Source organism: Notamacropus eugenii, chromosome 4 (assembly GCF_028372415.1).
Source record: "Notamacropus eugenii isolate mMacEug1 chromosome 4, mMacEug1.pri_v2, whole genome shotgun sequence".
Lineage (NCBI taxonomy): Eukaryota > Metazoa > Chordata > Mammalia > Diprotodontia > Macropodidae > Notamacropus > Notamacropus eugenii.
Window position 1 is genome coordinate 802,129 of NC_092875.1, and position 23,891 is coordinate 826,019.

A 23,891-nucleotide genomic window follows, 5' to 3' on the forward strand; every position below is an offset into this window, starting at 1 on the left:
TTGTCAGTAAACAATGAGTCCAAGTTCTCAGCTGAGAGAGTTGAGAAGGGGAGCCATGGAAGGCTTGGGGGGGAGGGAGGAGAAGGTCTGAAGAGCATTGGTGGAAAATGGGAGAGGGAGGCGATGACAGAAGCCGAGCAGGGCTGTCCAGCGTCAGTGAGGGCCCAGCTGTGTCCCAAAGTTGTAGCAAGATTGGTCAGATTCAGAGGGCGGCAGCAAAAGGACAAGGACAAGGGGAAATGGTAGAAGCTGGCCTTTCCGGAGGCCCTCATGGCCTACGATCTCTCCTGGCTCTAAGACAGGTCTACCCCCGTTCCCTCAGTTCCGTGGCTTCCCATTTGCTCCATCATCAGAACCAAAATCCAGCCTGGCACTCAAGGCCCTTCATCACTCTTCCTTTTCTGGATTTCTTCACCTCATCCCCACCATAAACTCTTCCACACAGTGACATTAACAAGCCTCCATCCCAGGGTTCTGGGCATTTTCTCTGACCGTTCTCTGTGACAGTGAATCTGCCACATCTTGGCTTCCTTCAGATCTCAGATAAAATCCCACCCTCTTCAAAGCTTTTCTCAGACCCTTTAATATTAGTTCCTTCCTTCTGCCGCTCAGCTCCAATCTACGCTCCACCAGCCAATAAATCTTTATGAAGGGTCCACGATGTGCCAGGTACCGTGCTAAGTGCTGGGGATCCAAAGAAAGGAGCTCACCATCCAGGGAAGGAAACGACCAGACACAGAAATAACCAGCAGGGTCTAGCCCAGCACCAAGTTCATGATGAGCATGTAGGGAATGCCTGCTGACTTGTTAACTTTAGCTCACAAAGAGCATTCTAGTAACATCTTAACTAGCCTCCTATTTTCCCTCTTCCAATCTACCTAGAAAAGAAATGTCTTATTAATTTAAAAAAATCGGTTAACAATGTGATATGATCAAGCTGATCCCTATATTTCAGGTAAATTCATACGGGCATACGAAACTCGCAGAAAGAACCTCGAACGCCTGTCTATCATTATAAAGTCTTAGACAAGAAACCAAAGACTTTTGGGGCATAGAGTGTTTAGATCCCCATTGTATGTGAATGCTGATGATAAAATGTTGGGGAAGTGAACAGCTGTCTGAAAAGGTCCATGGATGTCTGGATCAGTGTTTAAAATGTAGACAGAACTACAGGCTAGTTTTAAAAAATGCTTTAACTTGAAAAGAAATGGAAAAAGAGCCATGCATTCCTTTATGTTTATCAGACGGATAAGGTATACCCCCCTCTGACATCCCTATACCTCCTCCTGTGCCTGTGGCTGGGCACAGTTGAGGTTCACTGCTGTTCTAACAGAATACTGGGTGGTTTGTACCAGCAGAAACCATAGCAACATGGACACTTCTGAGTGGGTCCCAGAACCCCATCCAATTTGTGGGTTCTTCTGGAGAATGGAGGGTGATGGAGAAAGGCTATAGGGTAAGATCTAGGGTTTAGCATTCTCTACTGTACATTCCTGAGGCCCCTGGAGAAGATGCCCACTCCTCTAGTTTGTTGGCCTGTGGAGGTCAAATGAAAGAAAGAGCCAATAGTGCAATCCATGGTGTCACACACATTCATACACCAAGTATGGGCAGATGAATCACTAAGCACTAGGACTGGCAGCCAAGACAAGGACAAGCAACATAGGGGGGCATGGACTATGAAGATGTGCTAACATGAAGAAATCAAGGAACCAGAGAGAGAGCACGCATGGCTGAAAACTGTTACAGATGAAGAGCAATGAAGGGAGGGAGAAAAAAGGAGTAACACATGCAGACAATATAGTATAGAAAACTCCATCTTTCAAAAGGCTAAGAAACTGGCAAATGGAAATTCTCCTCTGAGCTTGATTTGTGCCAATAAGGAAGACTTGATTGTCAGGGTGGAAATAAGGGGAATCTTATATATAAGAGGAAGGAACCACTCCATCTGGATTTCAAGAAAGGATTCCTGGCTCAGCTACTTCCTACATGTGTGACCCTGTGCTGGTCACTTCCAGTTTGTGGGCCTCAGGTTCTCATGTGAAATGCCAGTCTTTGAGGGCCCTGCCATTATTGGAGCTCTATTTCTAAAGGCTAGGGAGCATCCTAGGGATTAAAATTCTATAGAGGAAGTCAGCCCAAGATGGGTGGGAACCACACCAGAATGAAATTCTGAAGACAATTCCAATGAAGAGAAGTCTGTCTTCATGCACAAGGAATTCACCAACTTGGATGGGACCAAAACGAATGAATAAAAAAACCCTGGTGAAGCGCTCACCATGTGCCAAGAGCATCAGTGTGTCCTGGATTCCAGCCCCTCCTGTCATTTCCAACGTCACCCTCATTCATCCTGCCCTTTAATCTCCAAATTCTCTCTAATGGCTGCTTCCTGTCATCAAACAAACCAATGAGGGGAACAAGGACAAATAATCAAGCATTATTATTAACACTGCATCCAAGGAGCTGGGCTAAGCACTGTTAAGAAAAAGCCAGTTGCTGCTTCCCAGCAGCTGGAAGAAGAGAGTACTAAACCCCACTCCTTGTATTGTCATCTAAGCTATCTCCCTATCTTCTCCACAGAAGATAGAGAAGTTTCACCAAAAATTTGTCTAAAGCTGAGTTAGAGGATTATACCAACAGCGTTCTCCTCTTGCCCTAACTTCAAACTCTCATCCCAAACAGACACGGGGCTAGCTGGAGCTGCCCCCTGCTCTGGCCAAGGTAGCTCTACAGCCGCTGTTCTCAGGCCACTTCTAGAATGTTCCCAGGTGTCCAAGTGAAGCTCACTGGATGAAGACCCCGTGTGCAGCTCACTATCACATCTCCCCATAGGAATTGGCCCTAAGAGTTGCCAGTCAGGCCAACAAAGGACCAGGGATCTCACTGTGAGCACATACAGAGAGTGGGAGGCATCTGCAGTTGGCTGGGTTAGATTTTTTCCAAACTTTTCTAAGTGACTGTGTTCAAGGTGTGGGAAGGTCTGGTCAGTCAACCATCTAGAAAGGGCATCACAGGGGCTTCAGACATGCTGTCTACTCTCCAGATCTTTTCTCTGCACTGAACCTGTAAGCCATTAACTCATGAGCAACTGAGAGCAGGTGGGAGGTTCTTAACCTGGGAGTTAGGAAGTTATTTTTGGTTTTTTCAATATCATTGGTTTCCTCTGACATTTTAAAATTTTATTTTATGATTTACAAACAGACTTCCAAGAAGGGGTCTATGGCACAAGACCCAGTAAGAAACCCTGCATTAAGTCGCCTGGCTCCTCAAGAACTGACAACATTGGCCTCCAGGGTTCATCACCCTAGAACTTCTCTGAGAGAGATCTAAAACAAGGCTAGCCAGGTGTCCCTGCTACGGCTCCTGTCCTCTGGAAGGGCTCTCAGGGGTGAAATGGAAGAGCTTCACTTTATCAACAAGGGGAAAAGCAACACATGTGAAGAGATATAAGGGAACAGCTACAAAACCACTGAAAAAAGAAGCTGAGAAGGTGCTTCAAAAAGGTGCTCCCCTCTCTACCCCATCCCCTCCATAGGAACAGGGGTCGGGCTTTTCTGATGTGCTCATCACTTTGCTGGAATGTTTTTCTCTTCTTCCTCTTAAAATTGCTACAAAGGATAGCTTTTCTGGGAAGAAGGAGGGGAGGGATAGACCCAGAAATCAGGGCAATCTAAAAACAGAAGATATCAACCAAAACCCCATTTATTTTTTAGAGGAAATAGGGGGATCCTGGCCAGCAGCAGGAGGGAAGGGGATGCACAGAACAAAGTCAAGAAGGTCGCCTGAGCACAAAAAGAGAAGAAATGGCCAGAGGCCCTAGGAGGTGAGGGAGAAGCTTGGAAGGATAAATGATGCATGAGTTTCTGAAGGGCTAAGCCTGAGGAGGCAATCCAACCAGATCTGACTCAAGAAACGTGGCTTTGGAATGAGCACACACCACATGGAGGGTCAGAGGGAGCAGACTGGCCACTATTCAAGAGTAGCACCTGAGCATGTAGTCAACAGTATCTTCATCATCAGCCACTGGCTGCCTGCCCTTGGCCAGGATCCAGGATGTCAGGGGCCTCCCAAGATCGGTCATGGCAGGCGCTACCCTTCTCATGAAAAAAGGGAGCTGAAAAGGGAGAGGTGGGAGATGGGGGAGGGAAGGAAAAGGAGGTACCTCAGGGGCCTGGTAAAGAAAGTCCAATTCAACAATGATTCAGTAAGGCTTGGTTCTCAAAAAGGACCATGACATCAGAAGGGAGATGAAATGACTTGCAAGTACTCAGTAAGGCAGCTGCGAGACGAATGAAGTCCTCTTTGGCTAGGAGGGCTCGCCTCCCAGGAGGGGAGGCCTCAGAGGCAAGGGTACTTCCAACAGGAGAAGTCTAAAGGTTCCAAGTAATTCATGTGGGCCTGAAGGATAGTGCCAGGTGTCAGGGAAGCAGAGCCAAGAAGGATAAAATCTTGGGTAATAAATCAAAAACCTGAGGGGCAGAGCCAAAATGGCGGAGTAGAAAGATGTATATACTCTAGTGCTTCCCCAAAAGCCCACAAAATACCTGTAAAGAATTGCTCTCAACAAATTCAAGAGCAGCAGAAGCCACAGAACAACACAGCCAAAGAGGTTTCCAGCCAAAGGTAACCTGGAAAGGTCTATCTCATGAGACGCTGAGCGGAGCAGAGCCCAGCCCTGGCCACATGGCACTGCAAGGAACAGGACCTGAACAGACCTCCAAATTCCCAGCTGGGAGGGGTCCCAGATCCCTCAACCCACTAGCAACAAAGAAAGCTCTAACGGTCAGTGTGAGAGGGCTTTCCCAGCTGGGCGAGAGGAAATAGGGTTCCTCCAGCAATAGCCCCAGGCGATAGCAGAGACCTCTGGCAGCAGACTGCAGGCAGCTAGGATAGCCAGGAAGCAACCTGGGTCTGTTGTCCAAGCAGCTCAGCTTAAAGCCTCTGGCGATAGGGAGCAGCTGATCTAATCCTCACAGCCCTGAGGGATGGCCCTGCCCCACTCAAAGCCCTGGGGAAATCGAGCAGTTGAGTGAAATCTCAGCCTTGAACACTGGGCACTGGGGAGAGGAGAGGCAATAGGACCATCCTCTTGACAAAGTATTCAGAAGTCAAGTAACTTGCTGGGAAAATGCCCAAAAAAGGGGAAAAAAATAAGACCATGGAAGGTTACTTTCCTGGTGAACAAATGTCTCCTCTCATCCTTTCAGATGAGTAAGAACAAGGCATACTGTCAGAGGAAGTCAAGGCCCCTGCCTCCAGAGACTCCAAAGGGAACTTAAACTGGGCTCAGGCAATAAAAGAGCTTGAAAAGCGAGTTAGCAGCTTACTAAAGAAGAACCAAAAAAATGCTGAGGAAAATAACAGTTTTAAAAAGAGGCTAACTCAACTGGAAAAAGAGGTTCAAAAAGCCAATGAGGAGAAGGAGGTTCTAAAAAGCAGAATTAGCCAAATGGAGGAGAAGGTTGAAAAGCTCATGGAACAAAACAGTTCACTGAAAGAGAGAACTGAGTTCAGGGAAATGAATGACTATGAGATAAACCAAGCAGTTAGAAAACAAAACCAAAAGTTTGAAAAAATAGAGGATAATGTGAAACATCTCATTGGAAAAACAACTGACCTGGAAAATAGATCCAGGAGAGACAATTTACAAATTATGAGACTACCTGAAAGCCATGATCAAAAAAAGAGCTTAGACGTTATCTTCCATGAAATTATGAAGGAAAACTGTCCTGATATTCCAGAACCAGAGGGCAAAATAAATATTGAAGGAATCCACCGATCACCTCCTGAAAGAGACACGAAAAGAGAAACTCCTAGGAACGCTGTGGCCAAATTTCAGAGTTTCCAGGTCAAGGAGAAAATATTGCAGGCAGCTAGAAAGAAAGAATTCAAGTATTGTGGAAATACAATCAGGATAACACAAGATCTAGCACCTTCTACATTAAGGGACTGAATAGTCATATTAATGGAACAGACTAGACAAGGGAGAATCAGAAATAATGGAAGTAACACAAACATAAGTTCCTTGGGGAAAAATTCTCCATATGATAAAAACTTCTGGGAGAATTAGGAAGCAGTCTGGCTGAATACCCCACTTCACAATACCTTCTAAATGGACATGGGACCTTAATACAAGAGAAGATCAGCATCCCACAGCCTTGATTAGACGAGATGGAGGCCATTACCAAAGATAAAAGAGATAACTTTGATTATAGGAAACTGCATCTGAGACAAGAAGGGAAGTGGTCTAATGGGGAAAAAAAATCTTTGTATCAAATTTCTCTGACGAAGGTCCAAAAACATAAACAATGGACAAATATAAGACCAACAGACATGCATGACAGATAAATGTTCACAGGATATGAACAAGCAGTTCTCAAAAGAATCACCACAAAATATTCACAATTTGAAAGAATGCTCCAAATTTATGCTCCAGTAATATGAGAAACAGAAATCAAAACCACCCTGAGGTTTCACCTCACACCCTGCAAATTGGTAAAAAATGGTAACAACTGGGTGGGGGGAGGTTGAGAAAACAGATAATAAAACAAAATACAAAAGAATTTCCAGAGGAAGAGAATCTGCTTTGATGGATGCTAAGGATTCAAATTAGGGGAGGTGACGGGGGAGGGCATTCCAGGCCCTGGAGACAATGCAATGGCATGTATGGGGAATGGATACCAGGCCAGTTTCTGACAGAGTAATCTGAGATGAGACTGGGCACCTAAATAGAAAACAGACTGTGGAGAGCTTAACATTCTGACTTGAGGATCTTGTGGTTTATTCCAGAGAATCCACTGAAAATCTGTGAGTGCAGGGTGACACAGCCATGCATGAGGACTGCCAGGTTGTGACAGAAGTGACTCTCCTATGTACTCAACAACTGGTTTAGTCAGTGCACCATTAGGTAAGGAAGCAAGGCTCCACTGATCATAACCAAGTAAGTATAAACTTCAGTTAATCCTGGTAGACAAGATGGCAAACTTTCTAACCCCAATGCTTTTGTAACTGAGAAGGATTATGGACAAGAACACTTGCTGACTGAGTCCCTGTGAATGTGCCAGAAAGAACAACCATAACTCAGAGCAGAAACCCAGAGATGTGGGTTCTCCACTGGGGGGTCACATTCCACCATACGCCTTCAGCACAGCAGGACCATAGGGCTACACAGGTGTGGGCTCAGTTGGTACACCCAGGAGGATGCTGCCCAAGTCCTGGTCCATTGAGGGCTTTTATTCCTGCCTCACCCACGAGCTCCTCCTAAAAATCTGGCAGCTCTGCAGAGGATGGAGACACTGAGGCCAGGAGGTCCAGTACAGGTAAGAGATGATGAGGGTCTGAACCAAGACACAGGCCCTCTTGGTCTGTTAGGGCTGCACTGGCTCCAGAGAGCTGCCGGTGAAGTTTTCAGGCAAATATTTATACCACGGAAGTCAGGACTGCTACAAATGAGGACTTGACTGAATGTCCTGCTGACTGCTGACAAGTGAGGAACTCAATGTTGACTATGCAGATTAAGCCGACCTGCTGGGTCCCCTCCCAATTCCCTTCAGTGTGGACTGTTTCCCTGGATCATGGATGCCCCTTTCTTTCCTCTGGTAAACTGACTACAGCCACCTTCCTAGCCCTCTGTGGTCCCAGATAACTGCTGCCATACCTTTTCACCTGACAATGTCTGTACAGACCACCACCTCTCTGCCAAGTGGCCTGTACTGGAAGCCACAGCTGGGTATGTCACTGAATCTTCCTAAGGTGTTTCCTTTACATTCCTGTATTCACTGTGTGCACTGTTCCTTGGTTCTGCATTTTCCTCTGCATCAGTTCAAAAAGTCTTTGCAGGTTTCTCTTAAATCACCCCTTTTACTCGCTGTGATGCAATAATATTACTTGACATTCATGAACGATCATTTTTCTAGCCATTCCCCAGGTAACAGGCACCCACTTTGTTTCCAGTACTTTGCTTTCCAGATCGCTGTCTCCTATGTTTTAGTCTCAAAGATGTGGCCTGGCTTTGGTCTTTATATAGTGTAGTTTTGCCCAACGGAAACAAAAGCTGAGGAATATCAACTCGCTTCTTCACTCAGTGGAAGAAGAGCTCTGGAAGACAGGCCTCTGGGAGGGCCAGAGAAGTGGTCCAAAGTTCTGGTTTTCAAATATATTATTTCAAATGTGAAGGAAAAGTGACTCAACTATCCTTACCCTTAAATCAGTGATCCCAAAATGGAGTATGGACACTCAGGAAGTCAAAGACAGATCCAAAGTTCCAATATATACCAGCATATGCTTATACTCTATGTCTGAGGTAGAAAAATACTAGAAACCAAGGGGGAGGACCATTCCTCAGGGAATGGTCAAAGCTCAACCTAACGGGGAAGACAACATGTAAGCAAATGTGTACAGGGTACCTTGGAGATAACCTCTGGGGAAAGACTGGAGTTGGCCAAAAAACATGACTGGCCACACTCAAGTTACTATCTTCCCCCAAACAGCCTCCCTTTTCCAGACTTCACTCCTCCCACTGAAGGCACTACCACCTCCCCATCTCCAAGACTCATCGTCTCCTTCACCCCCCACATCTGTCACTTGCCGTTTCTACATCCATGATGTCTCTCGAATATGACTCCACAATCCAGTTGAACCGGCCTTCCTCACATACAACCTCCATGCCTTTACTGGGGCTGGTCAATATGCCAATGCTTCAGAAAATCTTCTCTTCCTTTAACATAAAGCTCAAGCATCATTTTCTATATGAAGCCTTTCCTGATCCCCCAAGTGCTGGTTTGTACACATTTGTGTTTCTTCACATGAGATGTTGTCTGTTATTTTTACACGGACTTGTCTTCTTTCCTATGCAAATGCAGGGTTATCAAGAGGAGGAAATGTTTCCTTCTTTACACTTGTGTCCTCAGGGCCTAGCACATAGTAGGTGTAAATACTTGCTGGATTAAAACTGAAAAAATGGACACTAAAAACTAAATCCAAGTCAAAGTAGGAGAGAGAGCTTCCTACTCTCCTGGGACTGAGGCCTACCAAATAACCTGGCAAGCATTTCTACCCATGTCTGCAGGGCTGGAGGAGTCACTTCCAGTCAGGCCCCAGCAACGCTCACTCGTGCAATACACCTCACTCACCCACACAGTGGCTGCTCCCTGGGGAGTCTCCCTCTGGCATCCATGGTGCCTCCCCTCGCTCCAGCTGGTCAATCACCTCTGGTTTGGAAACTGTAAGTCCTGTTCATTGGAAATAGGAAAGAGTCATGGGGATAACTCACCATCAGTCCCACCTGCCTCTCTGCTGGACAATATGGCCCTGCACCAGAGACCCAGAGGGCACTAGGAGGACAATGGGAGGACAAGGCCCATCAACTCTGAAGGAGACACTAAACAGTATTACTCAGAATTATGGGAAATGTGCCACAGAATGGATTTGGGTTCAGAAAAGAAAGGAGTGCATGAGACCAATGGCCTATCAAGAGTAAGAGAGTGTGTAAGAGTAAGAGAACTCCAGGTGAAGCCTTGGCAATAGGGAGAGTACAGCTCAGGGGCCCCAGGGTGAACAGGATGCCAGTGGGGTGCTGTGATAGGAAATGCCATCCAGCTTCTCTGGCCAGGACAGCTCACTTGATCTCTCTGGTACTCACAATCTTGTCTTCACAATGAGGCCTCAAACATCTCTTCCAGTTACAAATCTATGATCCCATGTGTTCTCCTCTTAGGCACAAAGGGCTTAATAACCAAAGACCAACATCTTATTTCTCTGGGCCAAATAACAATTACCTGATGCTCAATACACTCACTGAGCTTTACCTTAAAGGGAAGATGGCAAGGACAGACTATGGGTCCCAGGGAGCCTCCTTACCCAGGCACACCAGGTTCCAGTAGTTCTCCAGCATGACCTCCCGGTACAGCTCCTTCTGAGAAGGGTTCAGGTGCCTCCACTCCTCCTGGGTGAAGTCCACAGTCACATCCCTGAATGTCACTGACTCCTGAAACAACAGATACACTTGTGTCTACCCAGGGATTATTGCCTTGATGGACTTGGGAGGAAAGGGAAATTGGCAGGGATTCTGAGAGTGGCTCTCATCCCATTCACGCGTCCAACTGTGCCAAGTCTGACATTCAATAAGCTCTTAAGGTGTGCCCAGCACTGTGTGAAGTACTGGGCCTACAAAGACACACAGTCCCTGCCCTCAAGGAAATTGCCCAGTAATGGGGCAGACCACATGCAAACTACTGTGGACAGACATGACACAGACAGTGGAAGTAGACAGAACCTCAGAGGGAAGGCATTGGGCACTGAGAAGAGGGAAGAGTTGGGGTAGGAAAACTGCAAATCTGAGGATGAGAACTGAGCTGAGTCTTGAAGGAAGGTAGGGAAGCCAGGAGGCTGAGATAAAAGGGGGAATGAGGGAGATGAGATGGGGGACAGAGGAAGGTGAGGAGATGAGGAGGAGGTGAAGGGGGAGGAGGAGTGAGGGGCGAGAGTGGTGAGATGAGCAGGGAGGGGGAGGGGAAGGGTGTGATCACAAGCAAAGTAGGATCTTTTGCTGTTTTTATTTAGTACAATCAAGTGCCTCTGATTGAATTAATCAACAGTCTTTAACTAGAAAGGGTTGGTTGTTGTCCTTTGTCTTCCAAGGCGACCAAAATGGCATCACCATGATAAGTGAAATTTCAGTGTGTCTCATTGTGGCTGATCAGACCAATAGGAGCTTGGAATGCTCTACCCCAGGATGGGCACAGAGAGTCCATGTGAATATTTGGGGTGGATATTCCAAATTTGCGCATCCTGCATTTACTTTGTGCTATTTCAATTCAGCTTTGTTCACAGAGCACAGCACCCTTTCTGATGCGGGCACGCCATGCTGAGCAGTCCTATGCCAGTGTCTCCCATGCTGCACAGTCAAATCCAAAGTTCGGCGTTCTCCATAAAATAGTCTTTTTGGCAAGTGTACATTTTGCATTCAAACAATGTGGCCAGACCATCAGAACTAGAAACTAGACACAGTACATGTATTTGTACCGTTAATTATTTTAACGTGATTAAAGCTCCTCCGCATCCATGAACAGGCCTGCCCATTAAGGGGAGTCTGATTAGGGAAGACTTGTAAGAGGGTCCACACTTTTTGTTGAGGCACTGCTTCTCAAGGGTAGGGATGCTCTCTGGCTCTGAAAAATGTATATATACTCTGAGGTGAGGTTTACTTTGGGGCTTACTCATTAGAAATGCTTGTTTGGCCAGACAAGACTTTGAGCAGCTGCTAAGGAGCCCCCTGGCTTTGAAAACCCACAAGTTGGTGCTTCTCTCTCTGGTAACTATGCATGTATATAATGGTCAATCAGCTGGATCTGTCTGTTGGTCTATGATGTATGTATTGCTTATGTCAGGCACCTGGAAGCCCTATCTGTTGATTTTGATTTCTCTATATTTTCCCTGAAGTTCAGGGTGCTGACTTTTCAAGTGATTGTTGACCCCTCAAAAGTTTTTCCTTTTAGAGAAGCAGATCAAAGCACCTGTGATAGTAGGCCCGCCTGTGTTTGTCAGGGCCCTTGCTGATACAACAGGGAAGAGGCAGATGATATGATGAGGGGAGAGAGGAGGTTAAGATGAAGGGAGAGGGGAAGTAAGATGAGGGGGAGGTGAGAAGATGGGGGAGGAGTTAGGAGACAGGGCACTCAAGGAACAGCAAGGGGACCCAAGACACCCAAAGTGAGTTAGCAAGGCCAAGGAGAGGTCAGAGAGGCAGGAGATGCTGCGCCCCTAAAAGGAAGAAAAGGGAATCAGCAGTGTTAAAGGCTGCAGAGAGGCTGAGTCTGACATAGTCCTGGGACATCTAGTTTGAAATACACAGTAGGTCACTGGTGATACAGACCAGAGCTTAGCAGAACAGAACCGGGCGTACGCTGTGCATACACACTGACCCAGCAATCTATCTGCCCTGCTCAATTTGACCTACTCAATTTATATCCCAAAGACATAAAAAAAATAGAAAAGGACCCATTTGTACAAACATATTTGTAGCAGCTCTTTTTGTGATGCCTAAGAATTGGAAATAGCAGGGATGCCCATTAATTAGAGAATGGATGAACAAGCTGTGGTATGTGATTGTCATAAAATATCACTGTGCTGTGAGAAATGACAAGAAGGATGGTTTCAGAAAAACCCGGAAAGACTTCCATGAACCGATACAGAGTGAAGTGAGCAGAACCAGGAGGATGTTGTACACAGGAGCCACAACACTGTAACAGTAATCAGCTGGGAATGACTTAGCTGTTCTCAGCAATACAAAGATTCGCGACAATCCCAAAGGACAAATGGCGAGGCCAACTATCTATCTCCAGAGAAAGAACTGATACTGTACGAATACAGACCGAAGCAGGCTACTTTTCACTTTCTTCTCCTCATTCTTTTTCTTTTGAGTCCTCTTGTACAAAATGACTGATATGGAAATGTTATACATAATTGCACATGTATAACCTGTATCTGACTGCTTACTGTCTTAGGGAGGAGAGAGGAAAAGGAAGTAGGAATAGAATTTGGAACTCAAAACTTGAAATAAGAAATGTTTAAAAAGTGGAAAAAAAGAAAAAAGAGCCAGGCCTCCAGATGTGGGAGTCATCTTCCTGGAGACAGCCAATGAGGTCACAAGAATGGCTCAGTGAGCAGAGTACTGGCCTCAGGGCCTCATTAGCTGTGCAAGCCTGGGCTAGCCAATCAGCTCCCCTCAGCTGTAAAATGAGGTGATGGCTGTTCTCACCCAGAGTAACTTTCTTCTCTAACAGCAGCCATGATGCCAACTTAACCTCCCAGCTGATGTTCCTGTGAGAGGGCTCTCTGTGGTCTGGAAGGCTCACTGTGCACTAGCGTATCGTTAATGTAGTTTTGTTTCTTAATGGGAAGATCTTTCCCATCCATTAATAGGTCCATGTGACCTGCTTAAGTCACATATAAGCCTAAGTCACATGAGTTTGAGTCACTTGAAGCCTGTGGTGGGAGGAGCCTGCTGAACTGCAGGCACCGGAACCGGAAGGACAGAGCAGAGCTCAGAGAAAATTGGTCACAGCAGTTAGAGCTGAGGGAAAGAGAGGAAGCAAGCAGTGAGCTGTGAGTGTTCCTTTGTGGTAAGGCCCTAGCAGGGGAAAGGCTTGGGGATGAGGCTTTGTTGCTATGATGGACTCAGTTTTCTAGTGTATGAATAAATGTTTTGGTTCTGTCTTCCATGTGGAGAGTCTGTTATATTTTGTGATTCAGAATCACGCTGGGATATTCAGCTGCCAGAGGCGCTGTGAATATCATGTTGGCATTACAACCAGGTTTCTGCCTGAGATGAGAAGCCCATTTTCTTTGCCTTGGCTTTTTCTGGGTTAGGAAAGGTTGTGTGAGCACCAAATGAGATACATGTTCAGTACTGAGCAAGCAGTAATCTTTTGTGAATTCTGGGAAATGTTCCTTGTGTGATGAATCTGCAAAACTCTGTACTTGGGGAAAACTGTGATTTTTGTTTCTTTGCATGATCATACAACATCGACTGTTCTGAGACTTTTTCCTGGGGCACTGCTTATACCTCCCAGAGCCCCCAGAGGATTGTTCTCAATTAGGGACAAGCATCATGTCCAAAATACACTCCCATCTATTGGCCTGGAACATAAGAGGGAAGGAGTTACAGGGCCCTGGCACATAACTAGGTCTCCTAAGGTGAAGACACAGGGACTGGCAAACAGAGACATTCCATGTTGGCCTACCACGTGGGTAGAAGCAGCCTTGGAATGAGCTGTATGACAACTATTAGCTGGCTGTGTCACTGGGAAGTGACTCTACCTATTTATGTGACTGACTGAGGCAAAATCCGTGGAAACCTTGAAGCCAAGGATTCCAGGCTGGATGTTGCCATGAACTCAGCAGGGAGGCTCTGAGAAGCCCAGGTCCTGAGACAAAGAGACGCACCTTGGACTTGAAATCTAGTGGGATATACTATGTAGGAACTGAGTTAAGTTGTAAACCTAATTCCCTTTACCTCTCCAGAAACTGAGGAGCAAGGGGATTATGCCCCCCCAGGTGCTGAGGGAAAACGTTTATATGTTTGTTCTAGTTATACCTTTGAAGTAAATATTCTTCTGTACAAGTCAACCTGACAGTTAAGAGATAAATGTACCCGGCATGTCTAAATTGCTAAAACTGAGGGAACATGGTAGATGGAGGGCTTGAGCTAATGTCAGAGATGAGGAAAGTCCCCCTCCCCCAATTCCCTAAGGGAATCAGAGACCTCTGGGAAAGAGGTAAAATGTAACCCACCTAACCTTCAGGCAACAGGGGCCAAAGAATCAGTTAAACACGAATTTAATGTAATATCATTGGGCTGTAAAACTGATGACTGAATTGCAGAGAGGCACAGGAAGTTTACATGAACTGATGCAGAGTGACTTTCATAGTGCCAAGCGAACAATATTCACCCAGACTACAATAATGTAAACAGAACGTACAAGATAAAGGCACTACTTCCTACCTATCAGATTGGCTAATAAGATGGAAGAGGTAAATGACAAACAGGGAACGTGGGGGAAATGACACTTTAACGCACTGTTGGTAGGGTTGTGAACTGATCCAACCACTCTTTAGAGCAATTTGGAAGCATGCCCAAAGGGCTCTAAAACCAGGCATACCTTTTGACCTAGCAATGCCACACCTAGGTCTGTATCCCCTCAAAAAGATGAAAAACAAAAAGGAAAAGGACCTGTATGTACAAAAATACTTATAGCAGCAATTTTCTGCAGGCAAAAAATTGGAAACTGAGGGGATGCCCATCAATTGGGGAATGAACGGATAAACTGTGACATGTGATTATGATAGAGTACTATTGTGCCATAAGAAATGATGAGCAGAGTGATCTCAGAGAAACCTGGAAAGACTTACACGAGCTAATGCCAAGTGAGAAGCACTGGGCACAAAGTAACAGCCATGATGGGAGGATCAGTTGTGAATGACTTAGCTATTTTCGGCAACATAACAGTCCACGACAACTGAAGGACTTAGGATGAAAAATGCTCTCCACCCCCAAAGAAAGAACTGATGGTGTCTGAATGCAGAATCAAGCACACTTTTTCTACTTTATTTTTCTTGAGTTCTTCTTTGTCTCTGTTTTCTTTCACAAAATGACCACTACGGAAATGTTTTGCATGATGACACATGTATAATTCACACTGATTTGCTTGGGGGAGAGAAGACGGGGGAGAATGTGGAATTCAAAGCTTGCAAAACATTAAAAATTGGTTTTGGGATGAAACTGGGGGAAATAAAACGCTAAATACTTAAATTTAAAAAATAACAGTGAAAGTACAAGACAACAAAAAATCAAACTGAATCCAGTGACATTACAACAATCAAGCCTGGCCCCAAAGAAGACGCAAGAAAACATTTCCTTCTTTACAAAGACATCTCAAATTAGTTGTCTCATAGACATCTGAAACTCAACCTGTCCAAAACAGAATTCATTTTCTTTCCCCCAAACACACACACCTCCTCTCAGTCCCTCAGGCTATGAACCTATCAAACATCCAAACTTGGATGACCTGCCCCAGTCAGTCAAGCTATTGCCAAGGCCTGTCAATTTCCCCTTTGCAGCATCTTCCCAACACGCCTCACACCTGGACTATGGCAGTAGTCAGTGGGCCTCAGTATCTCCCCGCTCCAGTCCATCCTCCACTCAGCTACCAAAGTGATTATTTTTGGGTCTAGATCTGACCATATCATTCTTCAACTTGATCAAAGGGGAAATCAATGTGGGATGGGGGTCTCGTTCTTCATCACCACCAGCAACAAAAGTTGACCAAATACAACTAACAGGCAAACAGTAGAGGAACCCTTGAGTAGCACCCCCTACAAAGACAGGTCTTGCATCCAGACCTCATAGTCATCACCCAAGGAAGCAGCTTCTAGAGAAAAGGGGCCAACCATCCCTACCAAATGCTAACCATCTGCCACAGGGCAGAGAAGCCAAAGCACTAGGGCACTTCAGAGGCAAAAGGAGGCATGTGCTAAGAAAGTCAAGTCACCACTACCACCACCACACTAACCATCTGCTCCCCTCAGACACTGAACCCAAGAGTCTTGGGAAGAGCCAGACTTCTAGCCCAGTGCCCTCAGCATCCTCCTGGGAGGATGCCCTGGGGAGATGCTTCTTGGAGACAAACCACTCCTGCAGGGGCTATAGCCAGAGCAGCCAGACCTAGAAAGGAAAGTTCTGGCCACCAAAGTCCTTAGCCCTGTCCAATGGTTCCACATCAGAAACTGGTATCACTTTACCACTGGAAATGACATTAGAAAGGCAGCCTGACCACCTGTTTTGCTGCTGCCCCCCAAGGACCAAGGGAGTTCTCCCTGGGAGTTATCTCCCCCATGAAAACAGATGCTCCCAGGGAAGAGGGACTGTCTGACTCTTCCATCTCTATCCCCAATGCTTGGCACACAGTAAGTATTTAATCATTCTTCCATTCCTTCACCTTCAGTATCTTTCTGTTACCTCCGGGATAAAATCCCCTGTTTGGCTTTTAAATAACCTGGGCCTTCTCTACCTCTCCAGTCTTTCTACACTTCACTTCCCTCCATAGATTTCACCATCCAGTCCCACTGGCCTCCCAGCTGTCTCTCACGCCTGGCATTAACTCATTGGCATCTCTAAGTCTCAGATCAAATCCCACCCCCCACAAGAGGCCTGTCCCACTAATCTCCCATCTACCCTCTAAGTACGTACATAGTTGTTTGCCTGTTGTCTCCTCCATCAGAACTTTACCAAAATACGTACAGCAGCATTCTGTGATACCAAAGAACTGGAAACAAATTAGACGAACACTGATCATGTAATGACTAAAAAATATATGGCATATGTATTTAATGTAAAATTAACGTGTTGTAAGATGTAATAAATACGAACAGAGAAGCCTGAGAACACTTCTTCCAACTGAAGTACGGTGAATTAAGCAGAACCAGGAAAACAACACACACAAAGAGTACAGTGTGAATGAAAACAACCGTAACAAAATAACAGACTGAAAACTCTGAGACTGTCATGGAAATCCTAAGAGCCTGGTCCCAGAGAAGAGATATGAAAGGGCTCTTCTGCCTTTATTGGGATGAGAGACTGATACAGACGTCAGATCGCTTGGGCGGAGTCGCTGGTTATGCCAAACTGGGTTCTTTTTTTTTTTTTAATTCAGAGTTTCAGAGAATGGTACTTTGAGAGAAAAGAGACATATCGAGAGATGCAGGTGATAAAATGCAGAAAGGTATCAGTAAAATTGGCGACACTGGTGAGAGTAATTTAAATTTAGTGTTGTGGTCATAAATCAGACTGAAACGCGGGGAGGTGAGGAAGCAGAAGCTCTCCTAGGAGTGTGGCTGTGATGTACGAGACAGCTTGAGGGGACAGCAGGGACAAGTAAGGGTTTTCAACATGAGAGAGACTTGGGCTTGTATGCAGGTGGTGGGGAAGATTCCACCAGCTAAGGAGAGACAGAAGATAACACAGAGAAGTGAAATGACTGCAAGCTCCTGGAAGAGACAAGAGGGATTAGGCCAAGTGCACAAGGGACAGCCTCTACAAGGAAAAATCCAAGTAAATGAGGAGAGAAGGGGGCAGGGAAGATCAAGATGAAGGGATCTGAAGTAGAAAAGTGGAAAGAAAAGGAGGCTCCCCATGCAGACTCTGTTGTCAGGTTCAGTCAGTAAGCATTTGTTAAGAGCCTATTATGTGTCAAGGACTGTGCTAAATTCTGGGAATGTAAAAAGAGACTAGAGAAGCTTACAGTCTAATAGGGGAGATAACATGCAAACAAATAAGTACAGAATAATTAAGAAATGATTGAAAAGGAAAGCACTAGAATTAAAAGGAAATGGGAAAAGCTTCCTGTAGAAGGTGGGATTTTTGTTGGGAGTTGAAGGAACCCAGAGAAGCCAGGAGGCAGAGAAGAGGAGAGTATTCCAGGTGTACAAATATTTTGGAGGCTCCCCATTTCCCAGGGCTAAGGCCCAGCAAGCAGGCTGGGTCCTGAGCTTGGCATAACAACAATCCTTTGTGCTCTGGATGATCTCACTCTGACAAAGTTTATTGCTTTGATCAAGCACCAGGTGTGTACTGCCCCCTATTTCCCAAGAATCTGAGATCCATCCATCACCTTGCTTGACTTGATCACAATCCCTGTTCCATGTAAGAGGTAAGTGAACTGAACCTGGTGCTGTGCCCCACTGTGAGAAAATCAACTTGGAGACTATTCCCAACAGACTCAGGAATGCCTGCCATGGGAATGGCTACTCAAGACCTAAAAATGACATGTCATAGTCCAGCTCACTTATGGATTAATAAGCACTGCCTGTACCCCAACATGCAAAGCCCTCCTTGGGGGGAAAAGGGGGACTTCCTTGCTTGCAAGTCACCTTCCTCACTCTGAAATAAATTATACTGATACTTTGTGTCCTGACACACCTGCCTCTAGCCTGCTCAGTTCACCTCCAGCTGCTCCCAGGTTAGACATTGGTACAGTCGACTGCATTCAAAATTCTGTTGAGACAGGCACGGGGACCAGGCAGAGAAAATGCCCACAGCCAAGGGATGGAGGGTCTTTTCATGGAACAGCCAGGAATGGTCGCTGGATCAAAGAGTATGTATCAAGGTATAAGATATACGTATGAGCAAGAGTAGGTATGAGCAAGGAATAAGATGAATGGAAAGGTACAAGGGGGCAGGTTTCCAAGGGATTTCTTTGAATGCCAAACAGTATTTTGTATTTGCTCCTGGAGGAAACAGGGAGCCACAGATGTTGGTGACAAGGTCAGACTCCACTTTAGGAAGATCACTTTGGAGGCTGAAAAGAGAATGTACTGGAGTAGGAAAAGACCTGAAGAAGTCAGACCCACCAGCAGTTACTGAAATAATCCAGGCATGAAGTGATGAGGGGCTACACTAGAGTGCAGGAAGTGTCAGAGAAGAGAAGGAGGCATATTGGAGAGATGCTGCCAAGGTGAAATGGACCAGAGATGGTGGAGAGGCGAAATATACTAGAGATAGCGCAGAGGCAAAATGGCCCAGAGATGCCGCCAAGGTGGAAGTCAACAGATTGCTCGGAACAGTGAGAGCATGGGGCTGTGTGGCTTCTTCTGGTGGTATTTATCAGGAACAGGGGAGGTAGGGTGGTGAAGACAAAGAACTCTGGGGTTGCCAGGGGTTGCCAAGGGCTGCCTGGTAACAAAACACATCTGCTGTCAGGGATTCAAAAGCAGAGAAGACCCTGTTGAGTTGATCTGCTTCCCTCTAGCACCTTGACTTCAAATGTTGTAAAGATAAGCAGGGATAATGTACTTCTCATTCATGTCCCAGGAGCCTCATGATCCTCACACTTCATCAGTGCCCTCTGCCCCTAGGACTCCTCTGACTGATGGGCAGATGGGTTCTTTCCCAAACCTCCCCTTGAGGCCCTTGGGTCACCCATCTCTTCCTTCTCCATCAAGCCTCTGGGTCTGGTACCACCCTTTGCCTCCTGTTCCTCCTTTGCCTCCTGTTCCTTTCCAGCTTCCTCCCTTCATTAGACTATAACCTCCTCAGAGGTGAGAATTATCTTTCTTTTTTGCATTTGTAACCCCAGCACTTAGGACATTACTTGACAAACAACAAGGGCTTATATGTTTGACTAAATTAGAAAATCACCCTAAGCAATGTATGTCAAAAGACAGCTAAGTTGAATTTTACATTTACATTAAACTTACATTACTTGAAAGTAACTAATTTTTCCTATTTTGGGGTATTTGTAGCATTTAGACTTTGGAAGTTACTAAAGTATAAAACTCCACTAAGACTTTCAAGATACCTTACATTATTCAGTTACTCTTGGTCTCCTCTGGTCTTGGCTTAGAAAAGGGAAAGACTGGAGACTTTCTCTACTTGGAAACCTGGCTCAAGCACTTACAAGTGCCATCATCCAGGGCAAATCTCTTCCTCTGCCAAACTCAGTCTCCTCATCTTCAAAATGGGAGCATGACTTCATGTACTACGAACAAATTTTTATGAACAAAATGTTTTGTGCATCTTCAAGCTACCATTGAGGACAGACAACTTTTACATTCTAAAGAAACCTTCAAGTTCAGGAGTGAGAGGAGCCACAAGTGCCTTGCCAAATGAGTGAGTGAATGCTACATGGTGAAGAAAGGGTCATGAGCCCAGGGGATGGCATTTCCAAAGAAGCTGCCTCTTGGGTCCAAGGCTCAAATCAAATCAGGTGGTCATGTCCTTCCAGACCTGGTGGCAAAGAGCCGGTGCCCAATACTCTGGGTCTGGATTCAGAATCCCATTTCAGACACTAACCAGCAGGGGGACCAAGAGCAAGTCACTGAACTTGTCTGCCTCAGGTTCCTCTTCCATAAAATGGGGATCATAATAGCACCTCCCTCCCAGGGTGCTTGTAAAGATAAAATGACAAAATATTTGTAAAGCCCTAGAGAAACGCCAGCAGTTATTACTAACTCTTCTCTCTGGGCCTCAGTTTTTAATATTACAGAATGAGTAGGTTGGGAGAGATGATCTATAAGGTCTTCCCTTCTCCATACAAGATCCCTAGCTTTTTGAGGGCTTACACATGGAAAAGAAATGGCATTTCAAGAAGAGTTAAGTCCCACTCACCTGGCAGGCCTGCGCAGTCAGGAACACAGGGGCCATTCTCTCGTCTTTGAAGAATTCCTTCCCCGGGAAGAGCAGCGTTCTCAGGAGGCACAGCTGGGAAGGAAATTGAACTATGAAGGGGACTCTGGCTGGGTCCTCCAGTTCTCAGAGCCACAGACCACATAAAAAAGAAGCCCTCCATCCTTTTCAGGGGAGCTCCTGGGGTCTGCACTACCCCCAACTCAATGAACATTTATTAAGCATCTTCTACATAAAAAGGCACAAATGATTACAAAGCCAAAAGGGAAGTGGTGCTTTAAATAAATAGAAAAGCTAGTATTCTTTGAGGAGACAGAGAGTGTAAATAGATACATAAAAACCTTAACTGGCAGAGCAAGAGCACTCAGCTAACATGTGTCACTGCATAATTGTCGCAGATTTTAGGCAATTTCTTTTTTTTTGCAAAAAAAGTGGGGTGCAACTATTATGTGAAGCCTTTTAACTGTGTAGGTATTACTTAAAAATCATTTATTACTGAACTGCCTCTGGGGCAAGACTAGGATGCACGGAATACTTGTAAACAGACATTAAAATTGAAGTTTTCTGGCGCACGGGCAAGACAAATCAATGAAATCTTTCAACCTTTCCAGTATAATCAGGTGGCAACTTCTGGCACACCGTGCTTTTCCTTCGCACAGACAGGTTCCATCGTCGCATGAACCTCATAACCCAGCCCCGACTCTCCTTAAACTGCGTGGTAAGAATGTTATGTTTTCGGGCGACCTCCCGGGCCTTCCTCTGCAGCATCTCATAGGATACACTGTAGCCACTGTTACGCATTTCATTGACATAGACAAACACCTCTTCGTCGATCTGTGGAAACTTGCCTGTTTTAGGCCCTCTAAATGCACGCCTGGACAGATTTGTGTTTTTTAACTTGTCTTTTAGTTTCCGCCAGTCTCGGACCAACTTTTCACTCACTGAAAACTGTCTTTCCGCAGCTCTGTTGCCATGCTGTTCTGCGAAAACAATCACCTTCAGCTTGAAGCCTGCAGAATAGTTCTTATATTTACCCATAGTCAGAAAGAAACTCTTCACCCCGGCAGATGAACGGGACGGTGTCTTACCATACCAGTGACTTACTCCCAGTAGCTTCACCTGCTGCCCCGCTCCCTTGCTCCTACGGTCTTCATCGGGCTGAGTGACAATACCTTAACAAGGCAGTATTCTAAACAAACCACTCCGGCTGGCTCTCAGAACTACACTGACAAAGCGCTTGTGCCAGCTGAGAACGCTAGGCTTGCTGCTCACAAAGCGAGAGAGATAAATGCATATCCACAAGCCAGTGGTGAATACACTGCCGCTCTGTTTACCTTTTAAGCCATGAGACGAACAGAATTATACCACGTGATGATTGCACGATGAAAGGTTATAAACCAATTTTTAGACTGATAAAACAGAGTGAGACGATCATGAGGTGGCGACAATCTTGCGGTGAAATAGGGCAAGCCTTTAAGGATTCTGAAACACAAGGAACAAGACCTGAGTTCAAATGGAGCCTCAGGCACTTACTGGCTGTGTGACCCTGGGCAAGCCCCTTAACCCCTATTTGTCTCACTGCCCTCACCTGTAAAATGCGGTCAATAACAGCACCTGCCTCCCACACCTGTATGTGAGGATCCAATTAGATAATCGCTGAAAAACTGGGAGCACAGCTCCCACTTGGAGGTGCTTCCTAAAGGTGGGGTATTATCATTACTGCTACGGGAGGAGGGGCAAGGAGGAGTTCCAAGAATGGATCCCAGGACCAAACAGAAGACTCGAACCCTGGGCCTGGGGGTGGTCAATGGGCCGAGACAGGGTGCAAGGTCACAGACTCAGAGCCGGGATGGGCTCAGGTATGGGGGGGAGTCGGGGGCCGGCGGCGGCGCTTCCAGGCCCAAGGCCGGGGCATCTCTTACCCTGCAGCTCTGCAGCAGAGCAGGGGCCCAGCCGCCGGGATCCGGGCTCCGGGCTCCGGGCTCCGGGCTCCGGGTTCCGGGTTCCCAGCCGCCGAGCTCCGGGCTTTCGGGCTCCGGGCTTTCGGGCTCCTGGCTGCCAGCCGCCCGGCTCCCGCAGCCTCCTTCCCCAATCCCCCCCCCCCGAGGGCGGAGCCTGGAAGTTGAAGGGTGGGGCGGTTCCCTAAGCTCAGGCGCCGCCGCGGATAGGCCGTGAGGCGCCGGGATGGCCAATGGACGCACCCGATGCAACGAAGGGGGCGGCTGGTGGGCGGGGCGCAGAGGCGCATGCGCCTCGCGGTACCCTCCCTTTCTCCTCCCAGCTCCCCTAGCCCCAGACTCCTGGGCCCTGCTTCCGACCTCCCGCCCGGCCCTGCCAAGTTTCTGGCTCTCCACTCACCCTGGCTTGAGATACAAACCTCGGGCGAGGTGGCGGCGGCTGAGCTCGGAGCTGAACCGCGGCGCCCCGGGGCGCCTGAGACTTGAAGAAGGCGAAAGCGGACGTGACGCACTAGGTGGAGAGATTCTTCCGGTCTTCCCTTGGCGACTGCGTCTGGCCGCCCACTAGCATCCTGGGAAATGTAGTACCAGATCGGGCCGCGAGTCCGGTGGGCACTGCGCCCCCTGGGGATAGTCTCTTGTTCCGCAGCCAGACCCCAGCTGACCTCAGGTCCCTGCTGCGCTCCCAGGAACTCGAACCCAGAGGCCTTCTGAGCCAACTCCGTATCACATCCTGGGAATCTGAGACCCAGAGAGCGAGGGGGTACAGAGACAGACCTGGGTTCAGATCCTGCCCGGACAACGTCACTTAACCTCTGATTCCTGAACTATAAAATGGGGACCATCGTAGCTCCCAGTGAGGATGGAAGGAGGCCGTGCTGCTAAAGCGCTAGCCCCCCATGTAGGCTGCCTAAATGCCACCTGTGACTGTCCTTCTTGGGAAGCCAGGTGGTGCAGTGGCTAGAGCCCTGGCCCTGGAGTCAGGAGGACCTGAGTCCAAATCCCTCCTCAGACCCTTACCAGCAGGGTGACCCTGGGCAAGTCATTGTGATGAGGCTGGAAGGGGGGTGTGAGACCCCCACAAAGACCGGGGCACCAGGGGGGTCACCTGAAGAAGAATTCCAGGTCAAGGTAAACATCTATTATACTCTGCAGTGGGCAAGAGTTCTTGGGGAACCTGCAACCTTACAGGGGTACAGGGAAAGTTTATATAGAATATCCTACAGTGAAACATGTGCCAAATAGGCTAACTA

General features: G+C 46.8%; 1 protein-coding gene across 9 annotated transcripts in view; it reads right to left on the reverse strand.

Annotated features, from left to right (window-relative positions):
- Window positions 1–23,842, reverse strand: part of LOC140502739 (uncharacterized) — a 34,432-nt gene extending 10,590 nt beyond the window's left edge. The window contains exons 1-6 of one of the 9 annotated variants that reach the window (XM_072606699.1): window positions 23,058–23,837; window positions 22,015–22,162; window positions 21,284–21,660; window positions 20,663–20,755; window positions 9,859–9,985; window positions 9,132–9,230 (exon numbers count right to left, since the gene is read on the reverse strand). In XM_072606699.1, the coding sequence (XP_072462800.1) occupies window positions 9,132–9,230; window positions 9,859–9,985; window positions 20,663–20,755; window positions 21,284–21,481 (517 nt within the window). In that variant the 5' untranslated portion in view covers window positions 21,482–21,660; window positions 22,015–22,162; window positions 23,058–23,837. The other 8 variants (XM_072606695.1, XM_072606697.1, XM_072606700.1 and 5 more) reach the window with 8 other exon arrangements.
- Window positions 23,843–23,891: the final 49 nt, after the last annotated feature.